The sequence below is a fragment of the Rhinolophus sinicus genome, chromosome 14 (genome assembly GCF_057876585.1).
Source record: "Rhinolophus sinicus isolate RSI-liver-muscle chromosome 14, RSI-T2T, whole genome shotgun sequence".
In the NCBI taxonomy this organism is placed as follows: Eukaryota; Metazoa; Chordata; class Mammalia; order Chiroptera; family Rhinolophidae; genus Rhinolophus; species Rhinolophus sinicus.
The window spans coordinates 35879079-35902302 of record NC_142514.1 but is presented as its reverse complement, the minus strand read 5'-3'; the positions used below and the strand labels follow the sequence as shown (position 1 = coordinate 35902302).

Genomic DNA, 23224 nt, shown 5'->3' with positions numbered 1-23224 from the left:
CTACTCTCAGAGAGCTTGCCACTTGTCTCTAAAAAGGAAACCTCAGTACATGAAGCAATTAGAGAACAATTAGTTTCAAAACAGAGAGACGGAGTCCACGTACAAGTGGAATAAAAAGAAGTTAGTTCAGATTAAGAGATGAGAGTAGGCTAGAGGAGTGTGAAGAGAGACATGGCTTGAATTAGGCCCTTGGGTAACTGGAAGAGGGTCCTTGCTTAAGAGTAGCTTATTGTCTCATGAGGGTCACTATAAGTTAGTGGCTACGATCTTATGGTGCCATATTGCCTGAATTCAAATCCTAACTCTTCCACTTGGCAGCTCTATAACCTTGAGACAAATTTCTCTGTGCTTCAGTTTCTTCAATTAGCAGTTATTTGATATGATTAAAACAGTTGATGTATGTAAGTGCTTAGATTTATACCTAACATCTAGTAAGTACTTACAAAATATTTTCTGTAATAATAATAATAATATAAACTCAGTTTGGGAGAATGAGTAGGAAGTAATCATTTGGATTAAGGAGGAAGTACATTGAAAAAATGTGGAAATGGGATAACAGCTGGGAGATATGAAATGCCTTGAGACATGTGAGCAGTGAGAAGTAATTCCGTAAGGCAAAAAGGAGGTGTTGATAGGGGGAAGGGAGGAGAGAGGAACCTGAGAATATGCATTAGGGCCACGTCTTGAAGTTACTTCTGTGCTCTGCTGCAGTTTGAACCTTAAACTGTGGGCAGTGAGTAGCCGTCACTTCTTTTAAGCAGGAAATGACGTAAGATTTGTAATTTAGTTTCTCCTTCCATCACCATATATTTGACCCCTATTTTCCCTCTTCTACCACCCCCCTCCCACAATGCAATATATACAGAGGGTGCCAAAATGTATACACATTTTAAGAAAGGAAAGAAACTATTAAAATTGTAATAATATATACCAATAATAAAAGATAAATACAAGTCATGTGTATACATTTTTTGGCACCCCTGATAGATGATGTATTATCGCAATGTACACTTGAAACCTATATAATTTTACTAATCAATGTTACCCCAATACATTTAATTTTTAAAAAAAACAACACTAAAAAAAAGATTTGTAATTTAGGAAACTAATTCTGATAGCTGTGCTATTTGCTCATTACTTTGTTCATATCTTTCTGATATTACTTATCATGTTGTAATTTATCTGTTATTTTATTTTCTTTTTGAGGTACAGTGCTTTACAAAATGTGGTCCATTGAGCACACATTTGTTACAACTACAGATTTTTGAATTTCCATGCTAGATCTACTGAATCAGAATCTGTGCAGATGGGCCAGAGAATCTGTGTTTTCACAAGTTTTCTATATAACAAGTGATTCCTGTATATCTTCAAATTTGAGAACCATTGGTTTAGCGAAAAGAACACAGGCTTTAGAAACGGATAGACCTACGTATAAAACCTGACTCAGTCCCTGACAAACTGTACATCCAGGCAAATCAGGTAGCCAGTTCGAGTCTCAGTTTCCCCATATGCCAAGTGGAAATAATAATACCCTATTGCAGTATTGTGGAGATGAAAAGAAACAGCATGTATAAAATGACTAACCCATAATAGACCCTCATATATATTGCCTTCCTTTCCAAGTTTATACATCTATCTCCTACAACTAGTGAGAAAAGGAAACTGTGTCTTACGTCTTATTGTTTCCAGTTCCTAACACAAAAGCCTAACATATAGTAGATGTGCATAAATGCTTTATAAATGTGTAAGGGAATGAATGAGTTTTATGGGGAGGACCGGAAGTTGGGAGACCTATTAATAAGCTAAGGCTTCTTAATCTGGGCAGGAGATGACAAGGGTCTGAACCTGAGACATTGTGCTTGCAAAATGTGCAGGTTTCATTCTAGGTTACCAGGCAGATAGGTAGATTGGTTTAGCCATAACATAAACTCTCACAAGCTAGCCTGCTTCCTCTAAAGCAGACACTGAGACGGCAATTCACCGTTTGAAATCCTGCCACTAAAGAAATTAGCAAACCAGTCTTAAATCCAGCTTTTCAACTCACTCCCACATACCACTTCTATCCAGATGAAAAAGAATCTTTTCTAAACATCTCCACCGGAAATTCCAGAGACTTACATTCTAGCAAAGCAAGACAGTCTCAGGACTTGGAGGTTACTTGCTACTTGTGAATTAATCTCTCTGTTTTCATAGTCCTACAGTGGACTATCTTGAAATTTCTCTGTTTAACAAACTCGTAGACAGAGACAACAGTATGGTGGTTACCAGAGGGGAAGAGTGGGGCGGGTAGGAAGAGGATGAAGAGGTAAAGGGGGTCAAATTTATGGTGATACAAGGAGACTAGACTTTGGGTGCTGAGCACACAATGCATGATACACATGATGTATTATAGAATTGTACACTTGAAACTCATATAATGTTATTAACCAATATTCCCCCAATAAATTTAATTTAAAATGAAATAAAATGGAGATAATGAAAAAGAAATTTCTCTGTTCAAAGCTTTTGATAACTGGAGTTTAAAATATAACCAGTTAGCCTAGCAATTAGGCTCGGTATCAGACCTATTCTTCCAGGTATGTAACCTGAAAGAAAGTTAAGTGTCAGGTTTGACATAATCCTTATTTCACTGCCTTTGAACACTAGCAATTCATTAATGATTTTAAAGGGAAATCAGTTTGACAAATTCAAACTTACAATACAAATGCCTGTGGAGCCAAATGCTGTCATTGTTCCATTTTTAAGAGTCTATGAAGTACCAAGCACTGCTTGGGACTAGGAACACAGAGGAAAAGTCTCTTCAGTTTGCCTTGGGTCTGAATAGAGAAATAAACATATAAATAGTGACAACTCTACAGAATAATACAAGGCTAGAGGTACATATCCATTTCTTATCATATTGCTCTTCTCTGTGGAGAGTCCATTGGTAATGAAATAAACTAAACCTACATTTGTTTTTCCTGTTCAGTTCATGCAGCAAGTAGAAAACGTTTATTCCTTGCAGCAACTGAAAACAGTTTATTCCCAGGAAAATCATTCCGTGACTATCTCCTACCCTGATTCAAGGACTGTATTTGCAATGTTTGGAAGGAAGGGGAGAAAGACAATGAGCATGTAGGTTGAAGAGAAGCGAAATGGCAGGCAGCTCTAGATGAGGTGCCAGGTGGCCTGCATTCTAACAAGCTGTGTGACCCTGAGAAAAATCACTTAAACTTTCCGAGGCTCAGTTTCCTCTTCTCTAAATGGGGCTAAAAGTCCTTTCCTGGCCAACCTAATTATTGTATCACATGTGAAAGTACTTCGTAAACTTTGAAATATACATAACTTTAGAGGATTAGACGTGCTAGATACAAATATGGGCAGAGGGACATTCACTGATACTACATTTTCCTTTGCAAAGACTTAGTTAATGGTGGCTTTGATTAACAAAGAAATGGGAGCTTTTTACAGAATGGAAATCACAATGATAAACTAGGCCTAGCACCAAGGAATTCATTGCTACCACAGACGCAGGAGGCCTTCTAAGTCATTCCTGATTCCGTTAACAAGGTGATCATTTCTTCCAGTCTGGAACCTTAGTACGTTTTGGAGCACTGTCCCACCTGTGTTCCTCTATTTAATCCTCACATCCCCAGTCATCCAAAAGTAGAGCAAACTTAGGGGCTTGCTCTGGGCCCTCGTGCTAAAGAGCCTCCCCTCCTACCAGCCCCCACAACCTGCAACTTAGAATGTGCTTACCTAAAGACAGACTAAGCACTTATGTAGTAAGCAGACTAGGTTCACCAAACAGACAGACAGATAGAAAAAATAAAGAGAGAGAGATTACCTTTTTGAAATTTGATATTTCAGAAAAGTCAGAGTAGTCATGAAAGAAATCAAATTTGTCAGCCTTCTGAGACTTATTTTACAGTATAGTATTGCCTTTCTTCTGAGTTACATATGGTGCACGGTCTGTGCTGAGGACCTCTCGTGTTCTTAGTTTTGGCCCTCGACACCTCAGAGCCCTGGTTGATAGACAGCGACTTAGGTGGAGTGCGGCAGTCAGCCAGGGAACAATGGGAAGTTATGTCAGAGACCTGCGGCTCCTGTTCATATCGTGGTTCATGAACCTTCCTCTGCTTCCCCTTCTCTGCCATTGCCAATTTACCTGTAGAAAAATTCTGCTATTAATAAGTAGGGATTTGCCCCAGGTCCTCCCCAGGCAGTCCTTAGAAGAAACTCAGAGAAATTCAACTGTCTGGCCTGAGATGACACATCTAGTTATTAGAAAGAGGAGGATTAATATTGTTAGCATGATGGTGATGATGATTAGAATAACATTTCTGAAATGCCCCCTGCAGTCCCAGATGCAATGCAAGGTGATATGTATTCATCATTTCATTTCATCCTTCCAGATAGCCAGCAAGGAGGTATTTTTCCCATTTTAGAGATAAAATTAATCAGTGGTGAAAGAGGTCAAGGTATTTGCCCAAGAACACAGAAATTAAGTGGCAAACCTAGACTTCATACCAGGTCTGTCTGTGTTTGAAGCGCCTGGCCTTTTTCCTGTAGTGTTCTGCCGTCGGGCTAGAAAGAGGACTAGCGTCCCAGTTGTCTGGCTGGACAGTGACTTCCTGGCTGCAGCACACCAGGGAGCCGGTACTGTCGGGCAGCGCTTCTTTTGAAAGCCAACTTAACACACCGCTTCAAGCAGGGCCCTCATCATGTATACTTTAATTACAGAAAAATAAAAACATTCACCTCCCTTCTTCCGCTGTAGAGAGCTTTGTTGTTATTTAGTTCTTGGCTTTTTAGCTATCAAAACAGCAGCTCATGTGATTTCCCTTTGTAATTTGAATACTTGTACTAAGTGTACAATTCAGTGGCATTTAATACAGGTGCAGTGTTGTGCAACTATGACCTCGATCTAGTTCCAAAACATTTTCGTCACCCCCATGCCCACTAAGCAGTCACTCCCCCAATCCTCTTTGGCCTGGCAACTACCATTCTCCTTTCTGTCTCTATGGATTTGCCTATTCTAGGACTTCATACAAGTGGAATCATACAATGTGTGACTTTGGTGTCTGGTTTATTTCACATAGTTTCCTCCACATTGTAGCATATATCAGTACTTCCTTATTTTTTATGGCAGAATAATATTCCATCATATGACTATATCATATTTTGTTTGTCCATTCATCTGTTGATGGCCATTTGGATTTTTTCCACCTTTTGGCTACTGTGAATATTTGTATACAAATACCTGTTTGAGTCCTTGTTTTCAATTCTTTGGGTTAAATACCTAGAACTGGATTACTGGGTCATGTGGTGATTCTGTATAACTTTTTGAGGACCCACCAAACAGTGTTCACAGCATCTGAATCATTTACATTCTAACCATCAATAAACTGGGGTTCTAACTTCTCCACATCCTTACATCCTTTCTCCTTCTCTCTCTCTCTCTCTCTCTCTCTCTCTCTCTCTCTCTCTCTCTCTCTCTCTCTCTTTCTCTGTCTCTCTGTCTCTCTCTCTCAATACCATCCTAGTAGATGTGAGGTATCTCTCATTGTGGTTTTCATTTGCATTTCCCTAGTGACTGATGATGCCCAGAATCTTTTGATGTGCTTGTTGGCCATTTTTCTATCTTCTTTGGAGAAATGTCTTAATTCTGATACTTTAAAAATATTAATATATCAAGATTATCAGAAAATCCTATGGCCTGAGAAGTTTTCAAAAATAAAATCTAAAAATCTGAACTCCAATTCTACCCCAATTAGATCATCAGGTGGAGATTAAAAAGAAAAGAAAAAAAGCCATTTACCTCCCAAACACTAAAAAAGAAATTGAGACAGATTCTTACATCTTTCTGGTGCCTAATAAATTAGTCGCCTTAAGAATAATCTAATTACTAAAATCTCTGCTTCCTTTGTTCTCACACCAACCAGGCTTACTTAGAAAATAAAATGATCAATTCAGCTTTGGAGCAGGTTTTGAAAACTTGTCTTTAATTATCAAATATTTTAATTATTTTACTTTTTTCTTTTTGACATCACTGAATCTACAAAATTGCCAGGGGCTGACTTGTCTGTTTTAGTGACTCAGGAAGGGTCAGTTAATTGTCCTCCCAGTTCAGTACAATCCACATTTGTTACTACCCACTATATCCCAGGAACTGTGCCCAGTCATCAGAATGAAAATTCCCCTGAAAAGAAACTTGTCACTCATGCAGATTACGTTATAGACAGTAGTCCTGGAGTAATCTAGCGCCCTATATAAGAGGATAATTTTCCTCAGTAGAGCTATTTTCTTACTCCCTCCTGCCTATTATCGTTTCTCCCAAGACTTTTAGCCATCTTATAAATCTCAGAACTCAAGATGGGGGTAATGGTAGCAAGAAGAAAGTAAATTAAAACAAGAGCATTTAGTTTGCAAAGGCTGTTGACACTTTTGAGATCCATGACAGTTTTTAGAGCAGGTACCTTAGCTCCCTTACCCTTTCTTTAGTCTTATATACATCGTCACCTCTTTTCCTCCTTCTCTCAATATATGTGAGGATTAAGTAAGATAACCACGTCTAAGCTAGTTACAAGAGTGCCAGGCATATAACAAGCATTCACTAAATGTTAACTACTGTCATCTACTAAGTGCCAACTTGGTAGTGTTAACTTATGCTGGAGATTCAGAGATTGATAAAACACAGTATCCCTACCCTCTTAAGTGCTCAGTCTAATGAGAGACAAATATGTAAATATATAATTATAATAACGCAATGTGAAGAGAACACAGAAATCAAGCCATTCAACTCCGGGTGAGGGTGGCGGAAGCACCTGTGAATGCCTAGACACTTAAGTTGGGCCTGAAAGATGAGTGTGATTTTTGCCTGAAGGAGAAACAAAGAAGAATATTCCAGGCCAAGGATGAAGGATATACAAAGGCAGGGAGGCATGCAAAGCCTGATCTGTTCAGGGAGCTGTGAGAGAGCTTGTATGGCTAGAGCATAGGGTATGTGGAAGGGGAACAGTGGGCAGTGATGCTGATACAGGATGTGAGGGCAGCTGTGCTAAGAAATTGAGATTTTATCCTAAAGGTATGGGGAAGGCATTGAAAGTTAGAAAAGAGGAGTGTTGTGGTGTGATTTTTATTTTAGATAGATAAGTCTTTTATTGACACTATGCTTTCAACAATAGAAATTTGATAACAGCAGTATATAACTGCAAAATGTTCAAATATATATATCCTTTGTCCCTTTCTTTTAGATGAAATTTAAAACACTTTTTAAAGTAGGGACCAGTTGAACATATTTCTGTTTCTCACAGTACCTGGCCCAGTGTATTACTCATAGTAGATGTTCACCAGAGTCATTGCTGGATACCAGGCCAAAATACCAAGTGATTCAGAACAAAAAGTTCTATACCTAAACCTCCAAGTTCAAATGTGTCTAGAGTTAGAAATTATTTCTGTACTCTTCCTAGATACCTAGAAACCTGTCCAAGTATGAATTCTCTTGCATTCTTATGATTAATCAAATTACTTTTATCTGTGATATGAACTGCATTTCAAGACTTCCTGTTATTAGCTCATGTAAAATCTGAAATATGCTGCTGTGAGACTTTGAGTTTAAATCCTTCACACAAGTGTCAGAGCTAGGTTATGGCTTCTGATTTTTTTTGTAATATATTAGTTACTCTTTCCATCTGACCTTTCCTTTTCCTGAAGCTCTCCCTCGATGTTCATGAAGTCTAAATCTCATTAGGGTTTTATTCCCTACTTACTAAAAGTTAAAAGTTAAAAAGGCTGAAACTAACATTTAGAATGATTTAAAAGGGTTGGTAAACTTTTTATTGAAGGGTCAGGTAGTAAATATTTTCAGCTTTGGGGCCACATATTCTGTCACAACGACTCAACCATGCTATTGTAGCACAAAGCAGCCATAGACAATATATGAACAAATGGGCATGGCTGTGTTCCAGTAAAATTTTATTTACAGAAACAAGCCACAGGCCAGCTTTGGTCCAAACGCATAGTTTGCTGACCTGTGATTGAAAGTACGCTTCCTCCTGTCTTATCTTTTTACATTCAGGAAGGAATCATGACTGGAGAAGTGGCCACACACTGTAGTATTCGTATTTTATCAAAGACCATTACATCATCTTTGTTATCTTTGTCACATGCATGCGCGCACAGAAACCAAACCATCTCCAGAGCACTTAGCTGTACTTTCCATGAAACAGGGCTGCCATTGGAGAGGAAATATGTTTGTCTCTCTCTGCCATTTTCTCAGAATGTATGTTCTCAGTGGACATGGTCCTGTGTGAGGAATCAACATGTCCATTTGGGAACCATTTGGGGATCTCTATTCAAAAGCACAGGTCTTGTCTCCCCAACTTCTGCCTGGTTGCTAAAGAATTAGGTCCTAGGCCTAGTATTTAACCATTCTTCTGCACCAATGTGGATGAACTTTCCTGAAAGTCCATTTTATGACTTTCCTGAAACCAAAAACAACGTTCCAACCACATGTCACTTAAGCAATATTAGAGATGTTCCTTCTAAGCAAAAAGATTCTATAAGATTCTGTTTTCTGTAAGATCCCCTGCTTAGAAAACGTGGTCTTAAGAGTGTTTTTTCAAAAGTAAATGTGCATAGGAATCACCTAGAAATCTTATTAAAATTCATATTTTGATTCAGTGAGTCTGGGGTAGGGCCCAAGATTCTGCATGTATTCCCAGCCTCCAGTTGATTTCAGCGCTTGTTCTTGGACCACACTTTGATTAGCAAGGTTATAAGGACTATTTCTGTTACTACAGCCCAGTCATCCAATGTCTTATTGGATCAGAAAAGTCAAGAACCAGAGCTGGTATTCTTCAGGTGAGGTGGCATTCGAAGCTCTACTCCTTGACTGTGGTAACTGCAACCAATGTATTTGTTTATTCAGTTTAGTAGGTTCTACAGAACTAGAGGTTACCATTTAAAATGGTCCTTGGTCACTTATTCTTATCTTTCATCCATACTGGAACATTCAAAAACATTATATTTTTGAGTATTGCTTCATTCTCTATATTCCATTCTTTTAGAATTCTTAGCAGATGCACCTTAGACACACTGATTACATTTGACCCTTGAACTGTGCGGGTCTACTTAAATGCAGATTTTTTTTCTAGTAAATATACGGTCAGCCTTCCATGTCCCTGGGTTTCGCATCTGTAGATTCAAGTAACTGCAGATGGAAAAAGTAGTTTTGATCTATGGTTGGGAAGCTATAGATGTAGAGAGCTAACTGTATGCATTATTCTTAGCCATTTTATATAAGGGACTTGAGCATTCACAGAAATTGATATCCCCGGGGGTCCTGGAACCAATCCACTACAGATACCGAGGGACGACTATAGTTAAGTTTTGGGGGAGTCAAAAGTTATATGAGGATTTTCTACTGCACAAGGTGCTAGTAGTATAGGGTTTACCTCTACAGTGTTAAAGGGTCAACTGTATATAGTCCATGTCTCTTAACTTCTGTATCATAGTTTATTCCTCTGTATCTATGTTGCAGTTTAAGTAATTTCTTCAGATTACTTCCACTTCGTCAATTATTCCTTCACCTGTGTCTAAGCTGCTGTTTAATCCATAAATTAATTTTTTAGTGTTATTAATCATTTATTTTCTAAAGCTATACTGAGTTATAATTGACATAAATAAACTACACCTATATAAAGTGTATAATTTGAAAAGTTTTGGTATGTGTATATATTCATGAAATCCTTACCACAATCAAACTAGTGAACATATCCACACCCATCACTCTAAAAGTTTCCTAATGCACCTTTGTAATCCCTTCCTCCTGCTTCTACCTGCCAACCCTCCAAGTCCCATGCAACCACTGATCTTTCTGTCACTGTAGATTTGTTTGCATATTCTCAAATTTTATGAAAAATTGAATTGTACAGTGTATACTCTTTAGTATGGCTATCACTTGGAATAATTATTTTGAGATTCATCCATGTTGTTGCATGTATTGATAGTTCTTTCCTTTTAATTGGTGAGTAGTATTCCACTATATGGATATACAATTTCTTTTTTGGTTCCAGTAATATTTTTTAAGTAGAAGTGGGATTCACATAACATAAAGTTAATTATTTTAGTGTGTATCATTCAGCAGCATTTGGTGTATTCACAACGTTATGCAACCATCTAGCACTAACAATGCTACCTTTTAACAATAATTTAACATTTGCATTTTTAAAGTTTTGCATAAATGCCTTTTTAAAACAAGTTAACAAAACATCAAAATAGCTCAAATTACACACACACGCAAACACACACACACGAATGTTTGAATATTCAGCTATACTGAAATGCAATATTCCAACAGACCCCCAATGCTTCATTCATTGTTGGCTACCTTGGATCCTAAAACAGGCTGCCAACGTATAGAGCAATAACCACTCCAATAACCACTGAGCATATAATGGCTGTAAAATTTGTGCATGTAGGGTAACTGCCAGAGCTTAGTTCCTGTCAATCACTAAAACAAACACTGTAAATTTTGCTTGATTCACTCTAAACACTGATGTGCACCTCGTCCTCAGTGGAAAGATTGTCAGTCTGCACTGATCAGCCCTGTACACAATGACCACTACCACCATCCGCATTTTCATTTAGTAAAATCAAGTGGGCTAAGCTAAAAATAGGTAGGTTCAGTTCTCACTAAATTGTTTCTTCTGTGTCTCCTCTGTTTTTATTGTTTTGTAAATGAAGCTGGGCATTTAACCTTGCATTTCAGTGCTGTCTCGTTGGGTCTTGAGAGGAACCTATTTTGTGTTGGTTGCCTTTAGTAACTAAGTCACTCAGTTCTGAGCAAACCTCTTCTTTTGAGTCTCTGACTTAGATTTAGTCTCCATTAGAGAACTCAGTTCTCCAAACCTAGTCATGAGTACCTTAAAATTGACATAACAACCACTGGAAAATGTCTTAACCATTTTCATTCTCTGAAATCCTGTGAAGGGGAATTGTTACATTATGACAGAGGTTCCAAAATGTTTTCCAAAGCGGCTGTACCATTTTACATGTCCACCAGCAGTGTGTGAGGGTTCCAGTGGCTCTACATCCTTGTCAACTCTTCATATGGTCAGTCTTTTTTAACTATAGACCTTCTAATAGGTATATAGTGATACCTTACTGTGGTTTTAATTTGCATTTTTCTAATAACTAATGAGATCGAGCATCTTTTCATGTGCTTAGTTGCTATCTCTGTCCTTTTCAGCAAAGTTGTCTACAGGTCTTTTGCCCAGTTTTAAAATTGGATTCTTTGTTATTTTTGCATTTGAAGAGTTCGTTTATGTTCTAGATACAAGGCCTTTATTTACTTGTAATTTGCAAGGATTTTCCTCCCAGTTTATGGTTTAATTTTCATTATCATTTTCAATTGTCTACGGGATAACAGAGATAAAAGTATTATAGCTCTAGATTTTATACTTAGGTCTATGATTCATTTGAGTTAAATTTTATATATAGTATAAAGTATGGATGAAGTTGGTTTTGTTTCGTTGGTTTTTCTGTCTTTTTTTTTTCTTTTTCAGGAAGGGGTGGAGGGAGATATGATATTCAGTAGTTCCAGCACTATTTGTTGGAAAGACTATCCTTTTTCCATTAAATTGCCTTTGCATCTTTACTTTTTTAAAATACAGTTGATTATATATGCATAGGTCTATATCTAGACTCTATTCTGTTCCAGTATTCTTTTGTCTGTCTTTACATCAATACCATACACAATTACTTTAGCTTTATAATAAATTTTAAGATCAAGTAGTCTAACGTTGTTCTTCTTTTCATAGTTTTGGCTATTCTAGGTCCTGTGCATTTCCATATGAATTTTATGAGTTTGTTGATTTTAACAACAAAAAAATAAATACTACTGCTAGTTTTATTAGGATTGCATTGAATTTGTACATTATTTGAAGAAAACTGACATATAAAAATACTGACTTCTCAAACAGGAAAATAATATATGTCTCCATTTGTTTAGTTCTTCTTTAATTTCTCTCACCAGTGTTTGGTAATTTTCAAGTACATCTTTTTTGTCAAATGTATTCCTAAGTATTTCATGTATTTTATGCAATTATAAGTGGTATTTTTTTAATTATAAGTTTTGATCATTGGTAGCTAGTATATAGAAATATAATTGCTTGTTGTATATCAATTCTATATCCTGTGACCTTTCCAAAATCACTTATTAGTTCTATCACTTATTAGTTTTGGTAGAATCCATAGAATTTTCCACATTTCTAATCACTTTTATCTGTGAGTAAAGAGAGTTATTCTTCCTTTTCATTCTGGATGCCTTTTATTTATTTTTGTTGCCTTAGGTTTGAAAATCAGTGTGATTTACCATATGATCATCTCAATGGATGCAGAAAAAGCATTAGACAAAAGCCAATCCATTCCTGATAGAAATAGAGTGGAACTTGATAAGGACATCTATAAAAAACCTACAAGCTAACATTTTACTTACTGGTGAAAGACTGAATGTTTTCCTGCCATGATCAGGAAAAAAGCAGGGTTATCTGTTCACAACACTTATATTCACCACTGAACTGGACATTCTAGCCACTCTAATAAACAATAACTTTCCATTCCCCCTCCTGTCAGTCCCTGCTAACCTCTAATCTACTTTGTTTTGTCTGGTATTCATTTAGATTCTTGGAACTGTGGCTTTATAGTTTTCACCAAATTTGAAATTTGGGGGCCATTATTTCTTAAAATAATTTTTCTCCCCTTACACACTACTTCCAGACTCCAGTTGCCCTTACATTAGACTGCCAAAGCTATCCCACAGATAACTTTTCTAGCTCTACCCTACTTGACTCCAAAATAAGGACTTGGTCCAATTGACCTCTAGGTTACCAAGATGGATAATCTACCTTGTCAAATTCCACTGTATCTCATCATTTACAGCTCTGATTTTCAATCTCCTCTTTATTTCTGACACCTAAGAATTTTTTTCTTTCTTTCTCACATGCTGAGTAATACTTCTAACATTTTTGCTATATTTTATCTACAATCTCTATTTATATTGAAGGAATTTCAGGTTATCTTAGTCCATATCTCTTTAAGAAGAGATACCAGGGCCATTTCCTTATTTACAGGGTCCTACTTTTTAGGGCAAAGAGCAGGGTATGCATTCTAACCTGGGCATTCAGAAGAACAAATAAATGCTGCAAATATGTACTCGTATATATTTGTGTATGTAATTGGTAAGTATTTGAAACTAGCCTAACCACTATAGCCTGCTTCAATTTGATAATTCAGAATTTTGCATTAGTCTTTTGGGATTTAACTGATGATTACTAGTTTTAAACACTACTGAGGAATGATAAGTTACATCTAAATTTTATTTCTGTTATATTCCTCATTTAGGAAACATTTGACAGGTCATAAAATATTTTTATTATTTTTAATGGACATTATTTTCAATGGGTTGTAGTGAAATTTGGTTCAGTAGCTGCTTTCTCAGCAATGTAGAACTGCACTGAGCCACCTACTACAGTGGAGGGGGAAGAGAATAGGCTTTTGGGGAGAGAAATATTAGGTTTGAATTCTAATTACAGCACTTTTAGCAAGGCATTATAATACTCAGAATAGGAAATATACTTACATACAAATTACTAGTCTGAAGAATACTTAGGGGCATCAGAACTTCAGATATATAACTGTTGAGCACTGATAATTTCACTATTTCATCTAACCAATATGTACTGAATGCTCGCCATACATCAGACGGTCCCCTAGATACTGTAGGAGATACAGGGCCTTCCCCTGTGGGAGCTTACAGCTCAGGTAGAGAGCAGAGAGGCAGATACGCTCATGAGTGCAGCACAAAGCAGGATGAGAGCAGTGACAAGTGCTAGAGACGAAAGACTCCAGTGGAGGCTGTTCCTTAGTTCTGAGCAATCCAGCTTCTCATTGCACTGTGACAAGGAGTGTTTCGTACCAAGCAGCCCAAGCCATACCCAGGAAGCTCCCAAGACCTATTCCTGAACCTGGTTATCTGGCCGTTCCACCTCCACACTGTATTTCCAGTCACTTTTTCTGATGTGGCCTCTCTGATTTAGAAAGGGGAACCTCCACAAGGACAGTATTTGTAGGACACAGGAGGAGTTCCAAGAGGCACATCTACAGGTTATGAGAACAAATTTATTCATGAAATGTTAACCAAAACACCTGGAATATTCTTTAAAAGCTACTATAGCATAATATGGCGAAAATACCTAAGCAGTGTTCTCTGATTCCCAAGAATGGCGATGACTGTGAACAGGACACTTGGAGAGACAAGAATAAAATATGTAAGACAGAAAAGAAGAAATGACAGCCATTCACAAGCAACTGTCAACACACAAGAAGCTATAAACGTTCTGAATTTAGGAAAATTCATCTAGCCCTTCTGCGATGGTCAGGGAGGGTTGTGGGCAAGGGGGAGAGCATTGGATTGCGAGGAATGAGATGGGGGTGTAAGCTGTCAGAAGACCTGGATTCAAGCGTAAACTTAACGAGCGGTCTTGTGTAAATCATTTACCCTCTTGTGATATCATGTTCTTCATCTGTATAGTGGCTCTTTTGGACATATTCATCTCTTCATATTTCTAAGAGCATATGAAAAGCTGGTGGGATTTTGAGTGATAGAGCTGATGGAAAAGGATGTCTTCCAGGTGGAGAGAGTGACGTTATTTAAGAGACAAAAGGAAAAGACTACAAAACTTGAACACTGGACTCTTCACAATAAATCAGTAGACTCCATAAAATAATGAAGGTGGTCCAGGCACGAGTATCCACGTGTTCCCCTTCTCAGCTGTGACCTCCCTCTGTATCCCCAATGCTAGCATGATGCCTAATATGAAATTGGAGCTTAATGAATATTTATTTGTAAGAGGGAAGGGAGAGAAGAGAAATGGAAGGCGGGAGGGAAGGAAGCAAGTTCTGGTTCAGGAAGTCCTCTCACAACAGGTACCACATTTTGTGGCAGGGATCCCTGTATTTAGTGGCCTTTCATATCTGCAACAGTCTTTTTTAAAACAGAGCTGTTTACTTAGAATGCTTTTATTATAAACTATTTGTGCTCAAAGGGCTTCCAGCTGTGGTAGCTTTTAGAAGGTTCCTTTGTTGTGTGTACATAGTGTCATAACAGGTCATTTCTGCCCAGCCAGGCAATTTCATTGACTCAGATAGGGCTGCTTTGTGGACGAGTGTATCCGTTTCCTCCTTAATTTTTACTGCAGACAATAAATATTTTATGCCTGGAAAGACAATTCATTTATTCAACAGATGCTTATTAAACACTTTCCAAAAGCTAGGCATTGTGTGAAACACTTGGAATAAAGAGGTTTATAATACAGACAAGGTCCCTGCCTTTATGATGCTTACAGAGTCATGGGGGAATCTCACATTAAGTAAGTAATTATAGGATAATTAATATTTGTGATAAATGTTTTGAAGGGAAAATACAGAATATTACGAAAGAAATCTAAATTAATTTGGAGGGGTGGGGTCAGGAAAGTAAGGTAAAATTAAAATTTTAAACATCTTGAATATTTCCCCATTTGAAATATAAAAAGATAAAATTACTTTCCATAGATTGTTGATTATATTAGGGAAATCTAAATTTGGAAAGATAGACTTGTCCACAGAGGCGTAGAATCCTTAGAAATTTAATCCTTTAATATTATAAATAACTGAAAAGGGAGACGTTATTTACTCAAGAACACACAGCTTGATTCTGGCAGGGTTAGGACTTGAACACAGGTCTGCTAATCCTCTCATTACCTCTCCTCAGTGACAAAAAATAAAGGCATTATATAGTAAATATAGATCAGCCTTGGCCAAATCAACTATTTAGTGGCCACTCTGTTCAGACTTGAATAGTCAATGGGGGTAAGGAGTTTTTAGAATAATAAATTAGGCAAATGCAAATATAAACAGAAATACACAACATACGTCCTGTCAGGCTAATTGTATTTGGTTATAGTGAAACCATAGCATATAGACAAAAGTAGGAAATACCCAGTTGGAATTAGTAAAAACATTTAAAGGAATATGCTTCTATTTAAAATATGAATATTAGCAATGCAGTACAAGTCTCCAAGTAGAAGTTTTGAAGACCCATTTTTATTCATGTGTAGTATTCTAGGATATGTAAATTATTCTGGCTGCTTTGCAGCCTGAGTGGTTGGTCAGTTAGGTTAGGCATTGTTTCAGATATTTTGTTCCAATATATACTTAACCTAGCATACTCTTTCATCATAGATAGTATATCAGTTAGCTTCAGGCGAGCAACATCTAAATCTACCTAATTTTTTATTTGAAAGATTGGGAATCAATGAAATGTTACTATTCATACCAGAGATTGTGAAATTAGTTGAATCACTGAAACTAAACAGAGTATGAGGCTTCAGGGAGAAGGGCAGTCTCGAATAGTTATTGAAGAGAGCACCTAAGACAATGCTTAGCATCTACGCAGCCATGAGTAAGCATATGTTGAATAGGGAAGACCAAAAGTTACTAAGTATTACGTTAAATCATGTGAAATTTCCATTTTTATAGGTAAAAAACAGTCAAATATTGGTAACTTTATATGATTCAGCCTATTACTCAAAATGACCAAAAGCGGACTCTAAAATGTCAACAGGTGTGGGTATTTATTAAATTTAAGTACATGTATATTGGCTATACTCAGAATTTAACAAATGAGAAATTCTGGTAGTTAAATTAACTTTGAATTTCATATGAAATCACAGTTTAAATGTAGGCAGATGGTATAATCACTTCAGAAGCTAAAAATATTCTAAAAGATCTTTAATTTAGAGAACTAGGTTATTCGTACTTCATGAGTATGAATGTTGTGAGGAAATACTAATTTGATAACCAAGCTTTAGCGGCCTGGTGTGGACTGAACTTAACCATGGTATTTTGCTTTCAGACTCTGTGCTGGCCAGGGGTTTACTTCCTAGTCCTTTACTCTCTCACAGTCCTTATTCCCAATGCTGATAATCTCCAAGTTTATTTTAGAAAAATCAGGAGAAAAGCGAAGGAAACTAATCATTGTGAAAATGAACTGTCCGGTACTTTGCTAGATGGTTTATATATTATTGCATTTAATTCTCACAATCCTATGAAACAAATATTATTTCTGTTTTACAGTTGAGGAAACTGACACCTAGAAAGGTAAAATAACTTGCCCAAGGTCACACAGTTTGTAAGTGGTAGAGCTAGGCTTCAAACATTTTATTTTCACTATATACCATGCTACTCATCTTACTGTTTGTTTGCTTTTTTTTATTTTATTATTTTTTTTAAGGTGCCCTTTCAGTTTTTAAAAAAATAAATTTTTTATTGGGGAATATTAGGGAACAGTGTATTTCTCTAGGACCAATCAGCTCCAAGTCGTTGTCCTTCAATCTATTTGTGGAAGGCGCAACTCTGCTTCAAGTCCAGTCGCCATTTTCAATCTTTAGTTGCAGGGGGCACAGCCCATCATCCCATGTAGGAATTGAACCGGCAATCTTGTTGAGAGCTCACGCTCTAACCAACTGAGCCTTCCAGTAGCCCTTGTTTGCTTATTTATATCCTATACACTTTAAAAGTGCCTTGTTTAATTATAATAAATTCACACATGAGTAAAACAAGGATATTGTCATTGTTATTTTCTTTTAAAAAGCAATATGGTAAAACACATTTGAATCTTTTTCTTTCTTTTAAGGATGAACGTGAAGCCAGAGAAAATGTGAAGAGAGAGCAAGATGAGGCCTATCGCCTTTCACTTGAGGCTGACAGAGCAAAGGTAAATTTGGTCAAGGGGCTTCTGGGATAAAGAACTCAACCTAAATAGTCTTTCATTATTTACGTGTGAGCCCTTTTATGACTTCGATCCCCAAAAATGTCTCCAAGTAGAAGGTTTGCAATAGAAAAAGCTAGATACAATTAACAGAAAGAATATAATTCTACCCCTGGTCCTTAGAAGTATGGTTCATTTTGACGAGATAAAGTTTGTTGAGAATCATGAAAGTGAAAACAAAAATGGGCCTAGTATCTATTTTGTTTTTTAAATGAATCTATGGTAAAACGTAGCAATTTTTTTTCTTTTTTTATTAAATTTATCGGGGTGACATTGGTTAGTAAAATTATATAGGTTTCTAAGTGTACAATTCTGTAATACATCATCTATATATTGCATTGTGTATTCACCACCCAGAGTCGGTTCTCCTTCCATCACCATATATTTGACCTTCCTTTACCCTTCTCTACCACCCCTTCTCCCTTACCCTCTGGTAACCACTAAACTGGTGTCTGTGCCTGTGAAATTTTGTTTGTTTGTCTTATTCGTTTGTTGCTTTCAGTTTTATATCCTCCATGAGTGAAGTTATATGGTTCTCGATTTATATATATATATATATGCACACAATGGAATATTACTCGGACATAGAAAAGAAAATATGGCCATTCGTAACATAGATGGATCTTGAGATTATCATGTTAAGTGAAATAAGTCAGACAGAAAACCTAGCAATTTTTAAAAAGTTGTTCAGGTGATTCTAATGTCCAGCCAGGGTTGAGAAGCACTGATTTATTTAATGCTTCTTGAGCACCTGCTTTTGTACTTGGCACTGAAGGAGGGGGAAGAATAAGCCATAGTTTCTGCCCTCAAAAGAAGGTTCACACTGTGGTGTAGAGTAGATTGAGTCAAGAACACAGATAGCTGTTATACTTAATCAAGGATCCTAAATGTCATAAGGGAAGCACTGAGTTCTATGAGTTTGGTGAACGGGAGTTTCAGTGGAAAGTTTTTTGTAGCTTTTTTTGGAGAGCCAAGAAATGGGAAAGCACTGGGGAGGATTTCATAGAAGAGGTTGTACAACTAAACGAGTGTGTGAACTAGATAAAGAGAAGTAAGAGAGATGAAGTAATGTGCTAGCCACACAGGGTCAGAAATCATGGATGCTTGGTAGAGACCGTTGTGAACAGAGCATGATAGCTGTGTACAGGAGACGTAGCAGAAAAGACCAGAAAAAGGTTCTAAGGATCTTGAATTCCACACTACCCAGAGCTACCCAGGTGTTTGAATAAGAACCCAACATGATCAGAAGGCTAAGCTTTGCTGTTGCTTTCATTTCCATTCTCATTTCAGAGAGAAACACTTCCATTACCACAGTGCACTCCTGGGCCATGCTGGAAATGAGCTCTTTTGTTCCCTTGCCTTTTCTTTATTTTTAAGTAAGCCAATGTTTATTGAGTCCTGCCTCTCTTTCTCTTTTATCGACAGAGGGAAGCTCATGAGAGAGAGATGGCAGAACAGTTTCGTTTGGAGCAGATTCGCAAAGAACAAGAAGAAGAACGTGAGGTAGGGTATAATTTTTAGAAAAGTTATTCAAAACTTAGGTTTGTGTCGATTGCATTTGATACTGAAGCTGTTAATAGTTCTTACAACTTCTTTCCACTTTTTCCAGACTCATTTTAGTATGGAAGACGTAACCTTTCCTTAAAAGAATCATTCCTGATCTGTTGTATGGAACTCTTAGAAAACTTGGCCTTGTATTAGATTTATAGTTTTCTTTTCAATTTCTTTCTCCTCTTCTTGCCTAACAAATACTCCCATCCTTCCTGGATATTGTCTCACCCCAAGAATACAAAGACTGTATTTTCAGCCTTTTTCCCAGTTTTCACTTTACCCACCAAAAGACACTGTGAGTTATTTCTACAACACCTTGCACTGGGCCCCTAAATATGGGAAATCCATTCAGCTTGGCTGGAACGTTTCGTTTATTTATTTTGCAAATGTCTTTTTGAATATGTAGTGTGTGCCCAAAATCTGTTAAGGGGTAGAGATATCAATATGGGTCCTCCCCTCCAGCAGTTCATAGTCTTGTAAAAATTATATGGAATTACAATATCATATGTAAAGTTATTATAGAGATTTGCTGTGGGGACAGAGCCAGGAGTGCAATTTCCAGGCTCTCGGCCTCACATGGAAAGGTGCTGGCTCAGGTAGTAAATGGCCATCAACTGTGATTGCATGGCCATCAGCTGTGGCTAGTTGGCTGTCAGCTGTAACCAGTGAGCCATTGGCCACTAATATAACCACAGTGGCTACGCTAGCAGCGGATTGTGGCTGGCAAGTTAGCACTGTAGATTGCAGCTAACACATGGGGTTGGTTGGTTGGCAGAGAAACGGATGGAAGGTTGCAGATCATGTGAATCCTGTTTCCTGTGTTTCCAACCCAGCCGCCAGCGAGAATATAGTGGTATGATTCCCCTATCTATGGCTCCATGGGTATTCCTTTTTGGCCTCACCATATTCTGCGTTCTTATGTGGGGAGCGGGAGCATGACACCCTGCATGACATTTGCCTAAAGTGCAGTGAAAACAAAGAGAAGGGTGTCAACTGACTTCCTAGAGTGGCTTCACAGAAAAGGACCTCTAGAACTTTTTTATAAACATGGGATTAATAGCAACATTCACTTATAAAAGGAGGAAGCCATCTAATAAGTGATGGAAAAGCCTGGAAAGCCCTAACTTGTGCTGAAGACAACTCTGCTACTCATCACTCTCAGTCAGAGGGTACCACCTCGTTCTTATTCAACAAATATTTTTTTGAACAAGAACTGTGCTGAGCGCTCAAAGAAAAACAAAGGATAGTAAAACATTTTCTACCTGCAAGAAGAGATTACAGTCTTGTAGGGAAGATGCAGCGAGCGTGTCTACAAGTAACAGCAAATCAAGGAAAAATGTGCAAAATAACATGAGAAGTAAAAACAAAATACAGAGTTCAGGGGCAAAGTAAAAATCAGGTACAGCTTTGAGAATCAGACAACGCAAGAGAAGAAGTGATATTTGAGCCAGGTATTGAAAGATGTGTAATATTTTACTGTGTAGAAATGAAAGTTTATTCATGTTCAAACACTTACTGAGTTCCTATCACATATGTACAAGATACCATGCCTGACAAACTCTAGTCTGTATACGCTGAAGACTCTCAATTATGGAAGGTAGAAAATACTTTGTTGAGCATCTTCTGTGTTTCAAGTGCTGTGCCAGCTGCTTTACATATGCTTACTCATTGACCATTAAAACAAGCTGCAAGATTAGAGATTTCCTTTACAAGTGAGAAAACTGAAGCTCATTGAGAAGTGACACACAGAAATAAGAACAGCTCAGGATCACAGCGTGGTCCTTATGACTACAAAGCTCACGCTTTTTCACTTACTCCATTGCAGTACAAGGCCATATATCAATGAATGTGTCTACAGGAATCGTGTGCAGAGTTTCACAAAAGTTTAGATAAGAGAGATTTGTCACTATGCTTTTAGGCTATTTCCAGAAATATAGTTTAAAAATTTAGGACTCTCACCCTTTCATGCTCTTTCACATATACTCTCTCTCTCTTAATAGCATATATTCAACCATATATTTGCTAAACGTCAGGTGTGTACAGTTAACTGCATATTCTGGATCGAGAGCTTGGTAACATATGTATTTTCTTTTGATGATTTATTTACCCTGGGCTAAAATTTTCTCTCTTTCCAAATACAGATAAAGCCTGTCCTCTTCTAGGGCTCCTTAAACATCCTCTAGCTTACCTTAGTATATATGTTCCAGCTGTAAACATGTGAGAGGATGGGGCACTGGGAGGGAGGACAAGTCATGTTTTGCGATTAGTCGTTACTTGCACTTGTCCGTTGATGTGCTCCCAAAAAACCAAGTTCAGATAGTGCTACACACTCCACAACTAATATCACAATTAAACACTCTTACAAATCCCAGCGTTAAGAAACTATTTTTTTTTTTTTTTTGAGTTTATAAAGTTCTTTTTTTTTTTTTTTTTTTTTTTTATTAATTAGTTTCAGGTGCACAAGACAAAGCAAAACTTAGACATTTATCATTTATATAAGAAACTATTTATCTTCTGTTTACCTTAATTTAATTCAGTCTTATCCAAACTTACTTGACCCTTTTTTTCATGGAGCACCAATTACCATATTTCAGCACACTAGCATACAACAAACGACTCTTTGGGAAAAGCTGGTATTGTGCAACCTCTGAAGAAACCGAGACCCAGAGAGAGTATACAGTTTGCCTGTGGTTGCCAAACTGGTTGGCACATCATCTAGACTAGAAGCCAGGTCACCTGACTTTTCGCAGTAACACTGCCTCCCCTTCTAACCAGAAGTCCTAACCCATATAATTGCATTGAGTAATAAGAGTAGTTTTATTATTTTATCTATAGTATTTCAAAATCCTGTAGAAAAATGAAGTATTGAATAGTTCAGATCACCTTGGTTACAGGGAAATTCCCTAGTGGTTGGCCTCATTTTGCTGTGTGGTAACTGTTGAAGTGAAATCAGTAAAATCTAGGAAGGCATTTTGATCTGGTCCTTGGCCATGATACACAGAAAGGCTTTAAGACTGTTCTGAGGAAAAACAAAGAAATTACAACAAAAATCTCCCCTATTTTACTAATTTATATTTTAACTTATCCTTTCCAAAATGAGTTTCAAGTAACTTACGTAAATACTTGTAATTCAAATGGATTAAAAAGGAAGAAAAGATAGTAATCTGGACAAGGGCAAGTACAGGAAAAGCAAAGCAAAGGTGAGATTAACATGTGGACGACAGGTAATCCAGCATGGGCACCAAATACATGTGGTAGAGGTCTGTACATTTGCTCAATGTGAGCCACAAATTTTCTTCTATGCTTCTCTTGGGTTAAAACAAAGGAAAATATGATTGTTTACAAGTTTCACTCTATCTGTAACATCAGATAGAGGCCAGTCTCTCAAAAGGTGCCCACGTTTTTCAAGCGCTAAGACCTTAGAGCAATGTTTCCTGTGATTTCCCTTTAAGAAGAAGCTGCACTTGTAACCAATAGCTATAATAGCAATAATAAGTTGTGTATAAAAGCTTCTTATAACTTTATGTAAGTCAAGTCATAAGGCCAAAGCACAATTTAGTAAAGCCTCTCTGCAAAGGCCCAAATATCATATTTTTCTGGGAGTCCTGTTTAAAGGATGGATTTTATAGTGACCAGAGAAACATATGAACTTCATGCCTTTTAAGAAATCCTTCCTGAATATTGTTTATTGCCACTGCATTTTTGGTAAGTGGAGATAGTTTCAGCTAAGATTTTTGACCCTCAGGTCTTTTAATCAGTCATTAGTTAGCAAATAATTGTTAACCTCCTTCTGTATGCAAATCACTAAATCGGGTACTG

The 23224-nt window shown here is 37.2% G+C and overlaps 1 protein-coding gene across 2 annotated transcripts in view; it reads left to right on the top strand.

The window, feature by feature from the left end:
* FAF1 (Fas associated factor 1) overlaps positions 1-23224 on the top strand; it is a 394833-nt gene that overhangs the window by 324728 nt on the left and 46881 nt on the right. For both annotated transcript variants that reach the window (XM_074334706.2, XM_074334705.2), the window contains 2 exons: positions 17720-17800; positions 19280-19357. In XM_074334706.2, coding sequence (XP_074190807.1) covers positions 17720-17800; positions 19280-19357 — 159 coding nt within the window. The remainder of the gene's footprint in view (positions 1-17719; positions 17801-19279; positions 19358-23224) is intronic.